The sequence below is a fragment of the Vicugna pacos genome, chromosome 11, assembly GCF_048564905.1.
Source record: "Vicugna pacos chromosome 11, VicPac4, whole genome shotgun sequence".
Taxonomy (NCBI): domain Eukaryota; kingdom Metazoa; phylum Chordata; class Mammalia; order Artiodactyla; family Camelidae; genus Vicugna; species Vicugna pacos.
In genome coordinates, this window is record NC_132997.1 from 80,556,975 (window position 1) to 80,573,672 (window position 16,698).

Here is a 16,698-nt window from a genome sequence, read left to right on the forward strand (position 1 = left end):
CGATGGGGTTTGGAGGACACACAGGTCCCTGGAAATGGGCAAGTTTTCCCCTAACATTTTAGAAGTTATAAACCCTTTTGTAGTCAAGGGAGACACAGAGATGACTTATCTCTTGAAGGAAACTGCTTGTGTGTTTGCAGAAGCTGTGGCAGTTTACTTCCCTGAGGCAAGTCAAACTTTCTGGTTCATTCTCTCCAAATGTCACAATTCACCAGATAAAACACCTTTCCCCAGGAAGCTGGAGCAGCAGCTGGAACTGCTTGTTTGTTGAAATCATGAGAACTCCAGTGCTGAGAGGGAGTTTGGGAGATTTTGGGCAGTATGAGAGATTTTAACATATATTTAGCAGAAGTTAATGAAGGTGTCCACAGCGAGGGGGCAGCCAGTGATGCTTCCATTCATGTTATTAAATATTCAGGTGCTTTTTCTCTTTGGGGCCAAGCAGCATGCCTGGTGCACCTTTTTAAATGACTGCATTGCTAACAGGTAGCAGAGCTGAACCGAACTAAAGATGGTTACTTTTAGCAAAGAGGATTACGATGTTCCTCTCCTTCCCAGAGCTGCATAGGAGAGTACAAAAAGATTACTAGTATTTCTCAGGATTAACAGGACAGTCACTGGATTAACCTCATAAAGCAATCAAGGGATATTCTAGAAGCGATGCAGACACGCCACAGCCCCAGTATTTCTGCAGATAAACAATACTTAGAAATCAGATATTCAGTGCTGTGCTGGTAAATACTTAACTACTGGCTCTCTGGGAACAAATAAAAAAATAAATAAATAAGCCCTGATGAGTAATGTTTGCTGAAGGCTGTAAATATTCCTACCATAGCCGATTTCAAGCTACCAACCTGACATCAGTGAGTGCAGAACTGGGAAGCACATGTATTTCTACCATACAGATACATAGAGGTAAATGACATGAGAGAGCATAAGTACCATAATAATGTATAATGACAATTTATATATAATGTTTATTGCAGCATTTAATAATAATACACAGTGACATAATGAGGAATTTCCATGTTTTGAGTATTTATTATCTTTTAAATAGGATTTATTTAATTGAAATTTTGTATAGCTTAAGTTTTGATAATAGCTGTGTTTAACAGCTATAAGGTAACTTGCAAAATTCCTGAAATTTTAAGTTATCTCGGGGGCTGTTACCAGCTAGCGCAACACAGAGTCCACGTGAACTCTCAGGCTGGAAGATCTCCAGTCACTGCGAAAGGTTACTTTGACATGCCCCTTTCTCCTTCTGTTCTTCCAGGCTCATGTAAACATGCCATGTCAAAGCTGGTCTTGAGCGCCACTATTTGCAATGCCTTGAGCGCACACTCACTCCACAGGCATCTGTTGAGTGCTTGGGATGCTCTCCGTGGGCCGCACTGGAGAGTCAACTCCGGGCTCACAGCCTCCTGGCAGAAATAGACCAAGGGCGGTGGGATAGTTAGTGCGATCATTTTAAAATGTAATTGAAATATTCAGTCACTCAGTAAATATTTATTCAACACCTGAAATGTCCTAGCTACTATTCTATTTTTATTTTTTTTAATTTTTGTTATTTTTAATTGAAGTATAGTTAATTTATAATGTTATGTTAGTTTCTGGTATACAGTATAGTTGATTCAATTATATATATGTGTATATATTATATATATTCGTTTTCATAGTCTTTTTCATTATAGGCTATTACAACATACTGAATATAGGCCCCTGTGCTATGTATTAGGACCTTTTTGTTTATTTATTTTATGTATATTAGTATCTGCAAATCCCAGACCCTTTAATTTATCCTTCTCCACCCCCTATCCCCCTGGTAACCATAAGTTTGTTTTCTATGTCTGTGCGTCTGTTTCCTAGGTACTATTCTAGACTCTTACACTGGTGGATAAAACCAACCAACAGAGGTGTCTGTTATTTTGTAGCCTCAATGTTTCCAAAATCCTATGGCCACAAAGATTTTGTCTGGAGAAGCAAGGATGACCTCATGGGACCTAGATATTGGAGAAGGATACGTAGGCAACTGCCAAACACAGAAAGGGGGAGAATGCTTCAAAAGCCCAGGGTGTAACCCACACAGAGAGGGTTGAAAGGTTGGCTTGAGTTTGTTGTAGAAAAAGATGATAAGAAGGTAGGGTGGGGCCAGACTGAAAAGATACTGTATAGAATCTCATCTGTCTATGGATACTTCCTAACTGTACTGCTGCACATGGTATCCCCGTGCTCCACGTCATCCTGTATTACTCTGTTCTTTTGTTGAACTTGAGGCACACTGTTTTCCTCTCTCTGAAAGACTGCAGGCCCCCAGAGGATAGGGATTCTTGCACTTCTTTGTCACGACACGTATTGAGTAATGAATAGACGCAGGCTTCAAGTTTTCTTCCCATGTCCCTTTCATTCCTATCCTAGTTACCCACAGACACAGTTTGCCTCCATTTTCATTGGACTTTAATTAAATCTTGGCTCAAAGAATATGGGAGAAAAAAGAAAAGAGGTGTGGGTCTGGAGAGAGTGAAGTCCTGGTTGTTTTATGTTTCATTAACACTCAGTGGATCAATATTCAGATGTCCAGATGGTTCTGCCCTGTCTGTGGGTTTCAGGAAACCCTTGAGCACTTAACTTACAAGCATGACTTCCTGAAGTGGGGAGAGTGTGGGGAGAGTGTGTGCTTAGCATGCATGGGGTCCAGGGTTCAATACCCAATACCTCCATGAAAAAAAAAAAAACATAAATAAGTAAAAACACATTTAAAAAAAAAAAGAAGTATGATTTCTCCTGCCAAATGAAGCCACCTTCAGTGACCAGGGGTTGGTTACAAAAGCAATAATTCTTACTTTCTTGCTCTTTTTCGATCCTGACATTTATGTTTCTGGGAGTTTTATGAAATTCCAAGAAGTAAGGCAACACTATGACTATTTCAGGTGGGAGCACCCCTCTCCTACACTGGTCTGGGACTTCCTCATTTTGGAGTACGGAGAAAAGAAGTGGATCATACTTGACTTTCTTTCCTCATTTTATTATGTCTAGGCTTTTACCCCCAAAAAAGAAAAAAAAAACATGGAAAAGGAGCTACAATTTAGTTTTTTGTGTTTTGTTTTTTTCCTGAAGGAAATGGGGGACCTGTGTTACATATAGTTGGGAAAAGTTTGAAATGACTGGATGTGTCTGTGTAAATACAAATGCATATATGTGTTTGAGAGAGAATTTCCAGGAAAAATGAAAATAAGATCAATGAAATCCATTTTGGAATAAAATGTGAAATCAACAGAGAAGTTAATTTTGACCTTTAAAGTCATCTTCTTGGCTGTCATCTACTTATGTCAGTAATTCCACTGTGATCCAAAGTGTACTTTTAAGCTTACAACATCCCTCACACCTACTCCAAGCCAGTGTACCTGCCACATTGTGTATATCCATACCTTTGAACACCTGGACTCTTAATTTGATAATCCACTATGTCTTCTCTCTGTACTGGACTCTGAATGGGATGATTTCTAAATCTGAAAATCTGTTTTCAAAGTATGAACATTTGTCTTCACTGGGAATATTTAAAGAATGTGTTGCAGGGGTCTGGGTGGCTCTAGGGCTGTTTGTATTTGTGTGTGTCTGTGGATATTTTTAGCATTTGTGCATCTACACCAGTATGCAATGTTCATTTTCCGGACAGTGACTATGGCTATGAGAGACATGGAGAGAGCCAGTGTGTCCCAGCTTTCTGGTACAATCCCGCATCCCCATCAAAGGACTGCAGCCTTGGTCAAAGCTACCTTAACAGCACTGGGTAAGTTAAACACCTGAAGGAACGCTACTGACTGCTTCCCTAGTTCCCTAAGTTGGGATCAAAGGAGCACTGCTTCTGAAGCAAGATGGAGGAGAGACAGAGTTCGTTTACAGTGGGTGGCTTCTGAGAAAAACTGAGGGGGTCTTACCTGAGACTAGCTCTTTAGGACCATCAGAAGAAATTCTGATTACTCAGATTTCAGTACATTTTGTTATTTGCCTTCAACAGACCATAGCTATTGGTTTGGTTCAGGTCTTCTTTTCTGGAAAGAGATGCCACCTTGTTATTTCAGGTCTCAGTGAAATAGATGAACACAAGTGGTGTGCAAATACTACAGTGTCCTCTAGACAGATGAACTGATGCTCTCATAGACCGATGAGGACATTTTAAAATGAAAATTTAAGATGCCCATCCTAGGAACCCCTTATAAGAAGGTCAAGGCACACTTTCTATGATTGTCAAGTGATGTGTGTTTCTCTTTGCCTACTTATTACTTACTCAGATGCTTGAAAAAAATTTCCTTGGAGATTTGTTGTCTTCGCCTTTGCTTCACCGCTTCTATGAACAGATTTCAAAAGTGGCTTGGTGGTCTAAGACAGCAGTTCGCAAATATTAATGTGCTATGAATCACCTGGGGATCTTGTTAAAATGCAGCTTCTGACTTAGGAGATCTAGATGGGCACTGAGTGATCTAGATGTCCTGGAATCCATCTCAGCTATTCTGATGGATCTTCTAACACCTCACACAAATTACTCACAATTTCACTTACTCACTCTTACCTTACCTGGTTGTAAATGAATAGTAAGGGTCGTATCTACCCAACTGACATCTGCAGAGGAAAACAAAACAAAACAAAACATGATGGAAGAGATATATTGAGTAGTCTGAGATACTCTGAAAAACATAGATAGCTTTAGTCAAATATTTGGTTCTTAGGGAGCTATTCCTTGGACCTGCGCTGAGGTTTAAACATTTTTGATGTCATTTTATTGTAGGTACCTGATTTAGGCTTTTAAGCCATTTGAGCTACAGACACGTGGAAACTTAAAGACACATGGTGTCAGAGAATGAAGTGCTATGAAGTTTGAGGAAGAGAAACATAATGGAGACAAGTAATCAGCTAGACTACCAAATTCCTAGCCAGAGCATACGTTGGACACAGTTGAAAGAGAATTGCGTTAGGACTTCCAAATGATCATGTGACATGTGTAGGTGCCCCCAGTATTAAGAAAGTTAGGGGTACCAAAACACCAAATAAATCAGGGAGATGAAAAGGGAAAATTGTTAATTTTTCAAAAGCTCCACTACCAATGTCTGCATATATCTCTAGGCAGCTTAAATCTTGCTTCATATTATAAAGTGTCAACCAGTTGGCCAGTTGAGGTTGAAGAGGAAGAGTAGATGATACCAAGTTTGCATTAGGATATGGTACCCAGCAATATATTTATCATGAGTAAAACTAACTAGCAGAATTCTAAATGACTAAAGGTTGGCAGGAAAGTATAGATGATAAAAGTTTGATTATGAGGACCAGGGCTGACCAAAAGAACTCTAATAGGAGCTACATATGTAATGTAAAATTTTGTAATAGCCACACTGAAAAAGATTTTGTAAAAAAAGATGAAATTAATTTTGATAATATATTTTATTTCACCCAGTATGTCCAAAATATTATCATTTCATCAAGCAACACTAACTACATTTCAGATGCTCAGTAGCCTCGGTGGAAAGTGGCTACTGTATTGGACAGCACAGCTGTTATGAACTCAGCTGGCAATCAGAAGTAATACAGATGCACAAGAAGATGCACTGTAATTCTATCCAAGGCAATAACTACCTACAGCATTTGCTTAACATCTTCCCGAGATCTCTGGATGGAGATGTAGGACCGATAATTCAGTGGTATTGGGGGTGGGGTGGAGGGGAAATATCAGGTATAGTGGAGGATGGATATCACTCATAAAAAATTCGGTTTCATCTACTTTCAAGGCCACCAGAAGAAGGCAACATGGATGGATTGGTTAATTACTCCTGACACAAAGGGTGAAAGAAGAGTGATGTGATGTTGATGGTGGTGGTGGTGGTGGTGGTGCATTTATTTTATGTGCTTTTACCAGAATGTTGATTTTATGCAGCCTTACAGATAGCAGTATGCCTGGAAATAATGTCTGTCATGCAGGTCAGAGCTGTGGGCAAGCTCTCGGCTCGGCTTCACCTGCTGGGGTCCAGGGTCAAGCGTGATGACATGTCATCGCTGTGCACAAAGATGCCCTTATCCTAGAAGGTCTCAGCACTTGTCGGAGAGGTTTTCTCATGAAAACTTCTCAGAGGCAGTTTGACCACGGCAGGATTCAGTAGGAGTTTCAAACGTGTGCTTCTTACCTGGCATTTGTGCTGAGTGGGCAATGAAATATTAGCAAGGAGAGAAGATATGCTACAAAATAGCATAGGTGGCTTCAGAGTAAGGCATTAGGAGATGGGGTGATGTCCCGGGTAAGGGGACACAAGGAGGGATTTCCTGAGTAATCAGTTAGAAAAAGGCTGATCTTCTAGCTGCTTTCTGGCCTCAGGGAGGAGAGAGAAGCGTATGTTTTTCTTGCTTCCACAGTCCAGTGGGTCCACCTCCTCCTGGCCTGTGTGAGTCAGACATTGATTTCTCTTGGCTGGTTTAGACACTGATGCAATCCGTGGCTCAGCAGGTAGGATCAATAATAATGTTTAAAGAGCTACTCTTCCCGAGATGGAGGGATAGTGGTTTCTCGGCACTCGTTTGGCTCCCTAAATGGCCGTCTTCTCTGGGACTCGGCTCTCCGGCGCCGCTGTGCGGGATGTCTGGCTCACTCTTGCTTTCTTGCGCGCGCGCCACTGGGCGCGGCCACGCGCATGCGCGCACGCACAGCACAAACCGCACTGCTGGTAATGGTCGATCCCCCTTAGGTACCGGCGGATTGTATCCAATAACTGCACGGACGGACTGAGGGAGAAGTACACCGCCAAGGCCCAGATGTGCCCCGGAAAAGCCCCTCACGGCCTCCACGTGGTGACGACCGATGGACGCCTGGTGGCAGAGCAGGGGCACAATGCGACTTTCATCATCCTTATGGAGGAGGTAGGAGCAGACACCCCCGGGTCTCGAAGTCAGAACTTGCAAGCAAGCCGTTTCCCACTTTCAGAGAGAGAAGAAAAGGAAGATCGTGTTCCCATAGGTCCTCCTAACAAAGTCAATGATGAGAAGCTAAGGCTTCTGCGAGAAGATAGACGGCGAGAAAGAGGGCTTGGGATGTTTAGAGACCCTCCCTCTTCCCTTCATCCCACAGTACAGACGCAGGCTGAAGTGGGGGCAACTTGTCTCTCTCCGGGCAGGTACAGATCTGAACATATTCTTTGAGGTTCCCTGTAGGCTATGCTTTGTTAATGAACTGTTTATCACCATTAGACCATATACTGTGAACTTTGCCGCAAGAAGGGAATTCACATTATTTTCTGTTGCTTTCAAGAGCCTTTTTTTTTTTTAAACTCTTAATCCCACTGATTAGAAATGCCCGCAAGGCTTTCGAAGGGTCTTGAATTTATGAGTGTGAAGGTGGAGAAAGATTTTCCCAATTCTTTAAATGTATTTTTACAAAGAATGTCACATAAGTTGCTTTCCATCAGCTACCTGCTCCATTAGGTCTTCTGCAATCTGGGCAGTAAAATCAGACTGTGTTCATTCATGCCAGTATGGAAATAGCTCTGCTGTGTGCTTCTGGCTTCCTAGATGAGTTGTTTCATCTCTTTCCAAACCAGGGAAGTTTTCAGGCACTCCTTGCTGAGCTTCTGGGGCAAGAAAGCTTGCCTGATTTACAAAGCTCTCTAAATTTAAATGCAAATTGCTATGTGCTCTTGAGATCTTGGAAAGAGACCAAAGCAGGCCAGGAGATTTTTCCCTAACTGTGAATACTTTAGAAACCTTTAAAGTCTGGCCCACACAGGACAGGACAGGGAAGGTCCCTTATCCTGGGTTGACAGATTCCTCAGCCTTCATCCACACTGGGTACTTGAATTAACCTTAATATTCAGAGGAGGTCATTATCACATTTCCCCTAGGGAGTTTCCAGGACCAGCACTATAAAAACCTTCCCTTGAATGAGTGTGAAGAGCCATAATCTTATCCGTTTGACTTGCCCTCAGTTCATTTCCACTTTAATTTATATTCATAAACTCAAGGGTAGTTGACATTGTGTGGGGGGCAAGGGAGCACCTATCAATATTTCACTCACATCTGGGTTTCCATGGAGGAAGAGACAGACAGTGAAACTGTGATGGATGCATGTTCACGGGGCAGAAGGACTGGCTCGTAATTCCAAAATGATGTATTTCTCCTTTAATTCTACCAACCATTTTTTGTAAATAAGCAGAGATCTAATTCTTCTTTTTCACCTGGGCTCTTTATCTTATGGTCATATTCATTGGAGTTTATCCAAAATGTTGGCCCAATATAGTGGGGAGAAGGACAGTGTAGTGGGATTCAGTATCAGGGCTTAAGAAGCTAAGATCAGCTTGGGGTGGTGCAACTCACTCAAGTCAGCCCCTGACATCACATCCTCAGGCAGCACCCAGGGGGCTCTTGGACTTCCAAGAGGCAGAAACATCTGTGGGCCGAGATAGAAAAGGCTTCAGGGAAGAGGAGGTTTGGGCAGGTGTAAGGAAAATCCAAGATCAACAGAGCACCAATATAATTTTGGCTGGTATGCAGTATTCATCTGTAGAGTGGAAATAATCATCCTATCTCATAGAGTTATTTTGAAGGTGGTATTATATAATATGTGCCAAGTGATTAGCATAATGCTTGGAACATAATAATAAACACTAAAAATAGGAACAATTATAATTACAGCATGGTGGTTGAGAGTCTTGGTATTGACCTCAGACTGCCCGGGTTTAAAATTTAGCTCTTCCACGACTGGCTGCAAAACTTTGGTCTAATGACTTAGTTGATTGTTGTCCCCATTTCTAAAATGGAGACAGTAATACTTTCTACATTATAGAGTTGTGAGGGCATTAATTGCTTAGAACTGAAAAGAAACTTTATCTCTGTTAGCTGTTTCTATGATGATGATGACGGTGACCACCCAGGAGAGGAATAATTAAACCATGTGTGTGAGGTGGCCAGGGAAGCCCTTGGCTTCTCCACTTCAGAGATTCACGGAGGCACTACCTTATCCACAATTGCCAGTTTCAAGCAAATCACGCTGCCCTGAGCTTGGGCATCCAAGGGCAATAGGTCCGTGGTACCTGCTCATTGTGCACAGTGAATATCAGATAGGAGTCTGATGATTGTGTTGAGGGTGTTTCGGCCCCCTGGAGGAGACTGCAGGTCCTCAGAGGGTGATGCTGAAGGCACAGGACCAGACATCAGATAGAGGCAGGTTGGACCATGTGAATGGGCCCAGGTCAACTGCTAGTCCCCCTGCAGGGTGATCTCCAGAGGACAAACATTCAGCTTGACTTCGGGGATGGGATTGCAGTGTCCTACGCTAACTTCAGCCCCATCGAGGATGGCATCAAGCACGTGTACAAGAGTGCGGGGATCTTCCAGGTGACAGCCTATGCAGAGAACAGCCTGGGCTCGGACACAGCCGTCCTCTTCCTGCACGTGGTCTGTAAGTAGCATGAGCCATCCCCTCTCTAACTCTTCTCCCAGTTGACAACTCCCTCTCTCCGAACTTCCTGGGATTCCAAGCTGGGCTGGATCTGGTGTGACTGCTACCCCAAATGGTGACCCCAATCAAAAAATTGAGAAGTGGGCTCATCTATGGTTGAGTTTCATGATACTGAAGTAGGCTGATTATTTTGAAAATTTGGATAACATTATCTACTGGTCCCTCCTTTTCAGAACTCTGTTCTGATGTAAGTGTGTACATGCAAACACACATTCCAGTAAAAGTGCCCTCCCTTTGATTTGGAGACTCCTTAATACAGAAAGAGGATACTTATCTCATTCCCGGCCACAGGAGCATTCTCAAGCTGCTAAGAATGAAGGTGGCACAACTCAAAGTAAATTGTTATCTCCCCTGGAAGAGCCAAGGAGGGATCGAAGAAACACATGCCGAGATTGTTTTAAATAGAGAACTAGAGCACACAAAATAACTTAATTCTTACATCCAAAGTTACTTCAACTTCATTCCAGTTGTAAATCATTCTAAGAACTCTCCAAGATATTTTTGTTGGCCTAGAATGTATTTCCTGGCTACTGGCACCATCCAGAACAATGGCTAAAGTTCCAGAACAGTTGTTTATACTGGATGCATTTTGTGTATTTGCTCTCCTGGAGCTTGACTCACATAAACTGAAACTTAAATAGGATTTTAAAATGTTGGGTCAAGGAAATGTTATTATGAGGCTGTTACTGGTTTATTTTACCTTTATATTGACATTTATGGGTCTAAGGACTTGTGTGGTTCTCGTATATCCACAGTATTTGGGATAACATGCTATATATGGTGCAAATTGTATGGTTTAGCAGAATCTAGTTGAAAACAAGGGACACCTTTCCTATTAACAACTCAGTAATGATATAAACTCTACTATATAAACCACTTACACTTAAAAGATCCCTGGGAAACAGTAACCTAGCTAATCTCCTCGCATCCTGGTCACTGTAGTAGCATAAGGACCAGCAGTGGTGAGGGAAGTACATGAAAAAGACCTGGATTATGTATGTTGCATCCTTAAAGATGCCAGGCTTACACGACCATGACATAAATTATTTCTTCTCTAGGTCTTCTGACTTCAGTTTTAAAATGGCTTAGTCCTAACTGGTACCTTGCTTCACAGGACTCTAGTCACAGTAACAGGAAACACAAATGACACACCTGATCATTCACTCATGTATTCAGGGACTGTTTGTTGAGGTCTGAATGTACGTACACAAGGCATCCTGCTAGGGGAGGCAACGATGCAGAGATGGCCCTGCCCTTGCAGGGTTTGTATTCTGGTGTGTTGTGGGGGGCGGTCCTGCTAGACATGAGCCATTGAGAGCCCAAGTGGTGATGACCACACTACACCCACTGTAGTAATTCTGTCCTAGAAGCACCGGGTCAGAAACCCAGGTAGGTGGTGGTCAAGGTGTTCCCGAGGCAGGTTTAGCGCAAGGGAGCCCTGTGTTTGAATTCTGATCATATCCCTCTGTTAAATGTCTAACATTGATCAGACTTTTTAATCCTCACAGACCTCTGACCCCTCACCTTTAGTACTTACACTGTGGCGAGGCTGTGAGAATCAAACTGGATCGCGTGTCTGTGTCTGGGGTCCCCCAGACACCTCCCCCCAGGCATAGTGATTTGCTAGAAGGACTCATAAGGTCAGCATCTAGTCCCACCTCCTGACTGTGACTTATTATAGTGAAGAGAGACAAAGCAAGGTCAGCAAAGGGACAAGGCCTGTGGGACTGAGTCTGCAGGAAACCAGGTGCACACACCCAAGAGTCACACAGAGCACACAGCTTTCCTCCAGCAGTGAGCTGTGGCAACACGTGTGAAGAGCTGCTTACAGAGGAGCTCGCTGGAGACTCAGTGCCCATGGTTTTTTGGGGGGATGGTTCAAGAAGCAATCCTCTGCCTGGCTGATACCAAAATTCCAGACTCCTCGAGGAAACCATTTCATTGGCAAACATAGTCTAGGCAGAGTGAACCACTCTTCTCAGCCCACTGTTGATTGGAAACACTCCCAGGGCCAAGTTCCCAGATGCCACAAAGGGCCAATCATACACACAGGTCTTCCTAAGGACGGCAATTTCAGAGCTCTGTTAATGTTTTTCTGTACAATGTGCAAAATGCCCCTTAGCACCCAGCTCAGCACAGGACGAATGCTACCTGTATAGTCATTACAACGTATTTCCTGTCAACTTGCCACCTGGCACTTCTGCTGCATTTAAAAATGAAGACAAAGTTCAAACGGATTTACTTTCCTCTATTCCAACCCCCTGCCCAACCCATGTTCCTAATTCTGCCAAGAGTGGGCCTTGTCTTCTGGGCACAAATACCAAGGTGCCTCAGTGGCAAAAAACACAACAGCAAGGAGTAGGTTTATGCTGCGGGTTATGTGCGTGAAGGAGGAAATGTTCCTTGAAACTTTTATCTTGCTCATAATTCCCTCCAAATCAATCATGGCTACATTTACCAGACGGTTACTACAGTGGAAACTGCTCTTGGCCTCACCTTGGGCCATTAGCTAACAAAAGTAGCTGCTAGCTGCCTGTAATAACCAATCTCGCACAGATTATTAGATTTTTATCAAAAAGAGCCACCATGTGACAGTGAGGATCTTAGGAGTTTGCTGTTTCCTCTTCTGAATCTGTTCAGCTTTTTCTCCCGGATCTGTGGTTTGTCTGTAGGTTGAAGCCTGGAGCTTCTGGCTCAGGATTTTTTTTCCTAAAAAGCTGGTACATGTTTTCTTCAAGGAAATAGCGTCTCAAGATGATATTTACCCAAACACGCTGGTTGTCAGGAAGCTGCCATCAATGTGGCCATGCTTGCTGGGGTGCCAATTCGTGGAAGCCCTGTCCCTTTTGTGTGTGGCATGGATTTAGGGAGAAGGAAGTCACCTTTTATACTTTGGGGCATCAAAGGACCCAACAGTGTGAGCCGTGGTTCAGCCAAGGCTTATGAGCGACAGAAAACTGGGAAACCTGTCCTGGGCCACGAGTCATAGCGACATCATCGCTGAACTATGGAAAAGCCTGGGGTTCTCATGAGCTGGCCAGGGGAGAGGGCTTCACGCATTTTGAGGGAGACAGAGAAGAACCAAAGCATTACTGCTCAGCCATAAAAGGAAATAAGCTAATGCCATTTGCAGCAACATGGATGGACCTGGAGATCGTGATTCTAAGTGTAGTAAGCCAGAAAGAGAAAGCAAAATACCATATGATACCACTCATATGTGGAATCTAAAAAAAAAAAAAAAAAAAAAAAGACAAATGAACTTATTAACAAAACAGAAACAGACTTCCATAGAAAATAAACTTATGGTTGCCGGAGGAAGAGGGGTGGGAAGGGATAAATTGAGAGTTTGAGATTCGCAGATATTAACTACTACATGTAAAATAAACAACAAGCTTCTACTGTATAGCACAGGGAACTGTATTCAATATCTTATAGTAGCCTAGAATGAAAGAGAATATGAAAATGAATATATGTATGTATATGTATGACTGAACTATTATGCTCTATACCAGAAATTGACACAGCATTGTAAACTGACTAAACTTCAATTAAAAAAAAAAAAGGAAAGAGGTATTGACTTTGAGGGTAAAGGGAGAAGAATGAGAGATCTGAGGCTGGACGTTAAAGAGTCTGAGATGTTAATATAAGACACAGGTTTCTTACCTTCCTCCCAGGACACAGCCTGGCCAGGGACCCCACCCCATCGCCTCATTCTCTTCCACATTCGTCAGTAAAACACAAAAAACAAAGAGCGATAAATAAGATAAACTCCTAAAAATGAGTAAATAAAGCAGGCCAAAGTGGCCAGTGTTTTTTCACACCTTGTGCTTTTTTTTTAATTCTCACCAACAATCAAACCATACAAAAATAATTAAACAGACTTCCTTATTGAAAATAATTAAACCTTTAGCCAGATGTGCATCTGAAATGACAAGGTTTGAAATTCTTTCCTGGACGAAGTCTTGAGGTGCCGGATGACTGGGTCAGGTGAGAGCACAGGCAGAGAGGATTTTCACGCTGTAAACGTGCGGATTCTTGGTCCCTTGTTGATTGTTCGGGAAAATACCATCTGGACAGTGTCACGCAGGTCTGTCTGATCTCCTCACTCAAACATTAATCCTGTCCCAACATGTTTCTCTCAGTATGAATTTACCCATGACACAGGATATGCTCACTGTCTTAAGACGGACTTCTCCCCAACGATACACAGAAGTAGTGTTGGTGTGGTGGTGTTGGTAGAAATCATGCCAATCCATAATTAATTATGTGGTCCTTTTAACATCCACACATTACTTTCATATGCTCGTACTCATGTAAGGAAGGCAGAGGACAGTGCAGCAGTCTGTGTAGGGTCAAGGTTCTGGAAGATAGAGAAGAGGTCATAAGCTAAAATTAAACAGGAGCAGAAATGAAAAGTGTCCATCTGTTTTCTTCCCTTTAAACTGAGCTGCCTCCAGAATAACCAAGGATATAAAACAGTAAAGGCTGAGTGGCCTGAAAAATGTCCCACCTTTGAGAAGAAGTCAAGGTCCCCAGGCTAAAGAGATGTCCATGCTACGGTTGTGATCATTGGCTCATCAGCACTGTCATGGTGGAAACCAGGAACACGTGCTCTAACCGAGTGTGGGCAGACAAAATATTTTAACTGGATTTGGTTAAGTAGGAAAGATATAAGGAAAGGAAAAGAGGAAGAAAGGGAGGAAAAGAAGGGGATAGGAAAAAAAATGAACAAAAACAGGAAGAGAAAGGGGTGGGGGTTGGGGAGAAAATCCCACAGAGTTAAAAAAAAAATAGCATATCCACCCCTTAAATGCAATGCTGACGCATTAACATTTCCCATCAGCGTTTTCCTCTTCTCATGTTATTTTGGAAATGAATTAAGTTAAAATCCTTACTTATTATGCATAGAGTGTGTTCCAATATATTCTCTTACTTGCTAGTTTAGAACTTGAGACTGCTTGTATCAGTTTTCTGAGGAGTGAGAAAAAAAACAGAAGTTTGATCACCTTTTTGCAAGCAGCTTTTTTTTTTTTTTCTTATTTGGGAACCTGGTGCTTATTTCTCCTTCAATCTAGGGAGATGTGCATTTCTCTTTTTATAAAACAGCCTTGCCAGCTTCTCACTGACACCCACTGTGTGTGAGGGTTGCAGATGACAGGCCCAAAGGCCGATCGTTGAGCAAGGTGGAACCGATAAACAATTGAGGATAATGGACACGCCCTCCATCTAGTGCATTGACCCCAAATCACAATACAGGCTAATCGCCAGAAATGAGAGCGACCACTGTTTGCCTTCCTATTTATTGGCTAAGTGTCCAATAAGCTAGCTTTGTCCTTGGACTGGAAGTTCATAAGCATTCTCAGTTGGGCTCATCAGATTTAAATAATGTTCCCGTGTCACTGAAAAAACATCTGAAGCCGAATTTGACTTCCCTTATTATATGTAATGCTTTATTTCAAGCACAAACACACACACACACACACACACACACACACACACTTCTCAACATGTGTGAGTTTGTGACCATTGTTTTATCACAGGTGATGGTAATAGGGGTTAGGAGGAGGAATCTGGGAGTGTGATAGACTGCTTATTCAGGACTGTGAGCACTGACATTGTTTTTCTCATCCCCTTAGGTCCTGTGGAGCATGTGCACCTCCGAATTCCGTTTGTGGCCATCAGAAATAAGGAGGTCAACATCAGTGCAGTCGTGTGGCCCAGCCAGCTGGGGACCCTGACCTATTTCTGGTGGTTCGGCAATAGTACAAAGGTGCGGCCCTTTCTGATCGGTGTCTGGTTAGATCTGTACTGAACGGTCCTATGTTCCAACTTCTATGTTGATGTTGGGGGTGCTGGGGATGTGGACCACAGGGAATGCACAATGACGTACGTGATGGGTCCACGTAGTTGGCTATGACATACCTTCCTGCAGCAAGTTCATTTTTATAATCCGGAGAGGCCTGGTAATCCATAGGATGAAAGAGCACTGGGAGAATCTACAAAACTGGTTGTCCTTGCTCCTCTAATGAATATTTCTGAAACTTCACCGGCTCCACTTGTTCTAATCTCAGCCTTTCTACTCACTAGCTATATAATATTAGGACAGTCACTTAGCATCTCTGAGATTAAGTGACGCCATCTGTGAGAGGTGAATTAGCTATCTCAGTGCAGGAATGTGGAAGGCAAAAGGGGGTAATGTGTGTAAAGAACCTTTATCAAGACCTGCGAGGTGTTCTCTGAAGGCCAGGCACTGATGTTCTTCCCCTTGGGTGTGGGACTGTGGGACTGACCTGACAAAGGTCTCAAAGAAAGGGAATAAAGGGCCAGACTCTGAACCATGCAGACACTCCCTGCTCCTAGCAACTGATGGTGGGGAAGCTCGTACCAGGAATGACCGTGCTTGTGTGACAGGAGCTGGGAGCAGCTAGGCTGAGCGTCCCTCAATTTAAGGGCTTCATGTTTCTCTCCCTTCTTGTTTTTGCCTTTGCAGTTTCTTGAGTCATTCTTGATGTGATTGTCATGGTCCATCTTAGACCTTTACTTTTTAAAAAATAACTTATGAAAGATAATCATACCAGACTTGGAAATGCTGGGTATCTAAAAAAGGGGAGAAAATATTCCAGTTGCCAGTATAGTAATTCCTTTGAAAAAGTTTTATTTGTTTGTTTTGAGATGGCCAAAAAGAATTTTGGCTCCTGCAGGATAGGAATGGGAGATGATTTTAGGGAGGCAGCTGGACAGGTGGAGAGAATGTGGACCTTGGAGTCATGGGGACAAGTGTTAGGTTTCCAGCACTGCTGCATGTTGGCCGTGTGAGCTTGATCAAGTGACCTGGCCTAAAATTTAATTCACTCAACTGCAAACTGGGAGGAATGATGCCTGTATCATCTTGATCTTTGTGAAAACTAAGTAAGAGAATACGTCTCTCCCTGGCACACACTAGCCACTTACTAAATGGATGCTTTTTATTTGGGTATAAAAATTGGCAGTTAGGATGGGTTGATGGAAGACTGAATGAGATTTAGGGACCCAAGGGACACTTTTCTGTTCACATTGTTTGTGCTGTGTACTTTCTGTTCCTTAGCATAGGCTCTGATGCTGCTGCATTTCTGGTGTTATTATTCACCAGGACACTAGGTAAGGAGGTTAGTTAATAAGATCCCCCAGCTGATACATCATAGAAGTGAAGCTCCCTTTGTGGTATGAGC

At 42.8% G+C, this 16,698-nt stretch overlaps 1 protein-coding gene and 1 long non-coding RNA gene across 4 annotated transcripts in view; one reads left to right on the forward strand and one right to left on the reverse strand.

Annotated features, from left to right (window-relative positions):
- The window catches only part of SORCS3 (sortilin related VPS10 domain containing receptor 3), a 560,208-nt gene that overhangs the window by 519,716 nt on the left and 23,794 nt on the right, over positions 1-16,698 (forward strand). The window contains exons 17-20 of the mRNA XM_006216335.4: positions 3,674-3,787; positions 6,726-6,897; positions 9,244-9,430; positions 15,127-15,260. Of these exons, the coding sequence (XP_006216397.1) occupies positions 3,674-3,787; positions 6,726-6,897; positions 9,244-9,430; positions 15,127-15,260 (607 nt within the window). The remainder of the gene's footprint in view (positions 1-3,673; positions 3,788-6,725; positions 6,898-9,243; positions 9,431-15,126; positions 15,261-16,698) is intronic.
- On the reverse strand, positions 1,019-9,974 carry LOC140699416 (uncharacterized). Of its 3 annotated transcripts, none has more exons than XR_012077574.1 (5): positions 9,930-9,974; positions 4,573-4,617; positions 4,286-4,345; positions 3,936-4,049; positions 1,019-1,421 (listed from the first exon to the last, which is right to left on the reverse strand). It is a non-coding gene; the product is annotated as an uncharacterized lncRNA (long non-coding RNA). The 3 variants fall into 3 exon arrangements; XR_012077573.1 differs by having other exon boundaries at positions 4,286-4,377; XR_012077572.1 differs by lacking the exons at positions 4,573-4,617; positions 9,930-9,974 and having other exon boundaries at positions 4,286-4,548.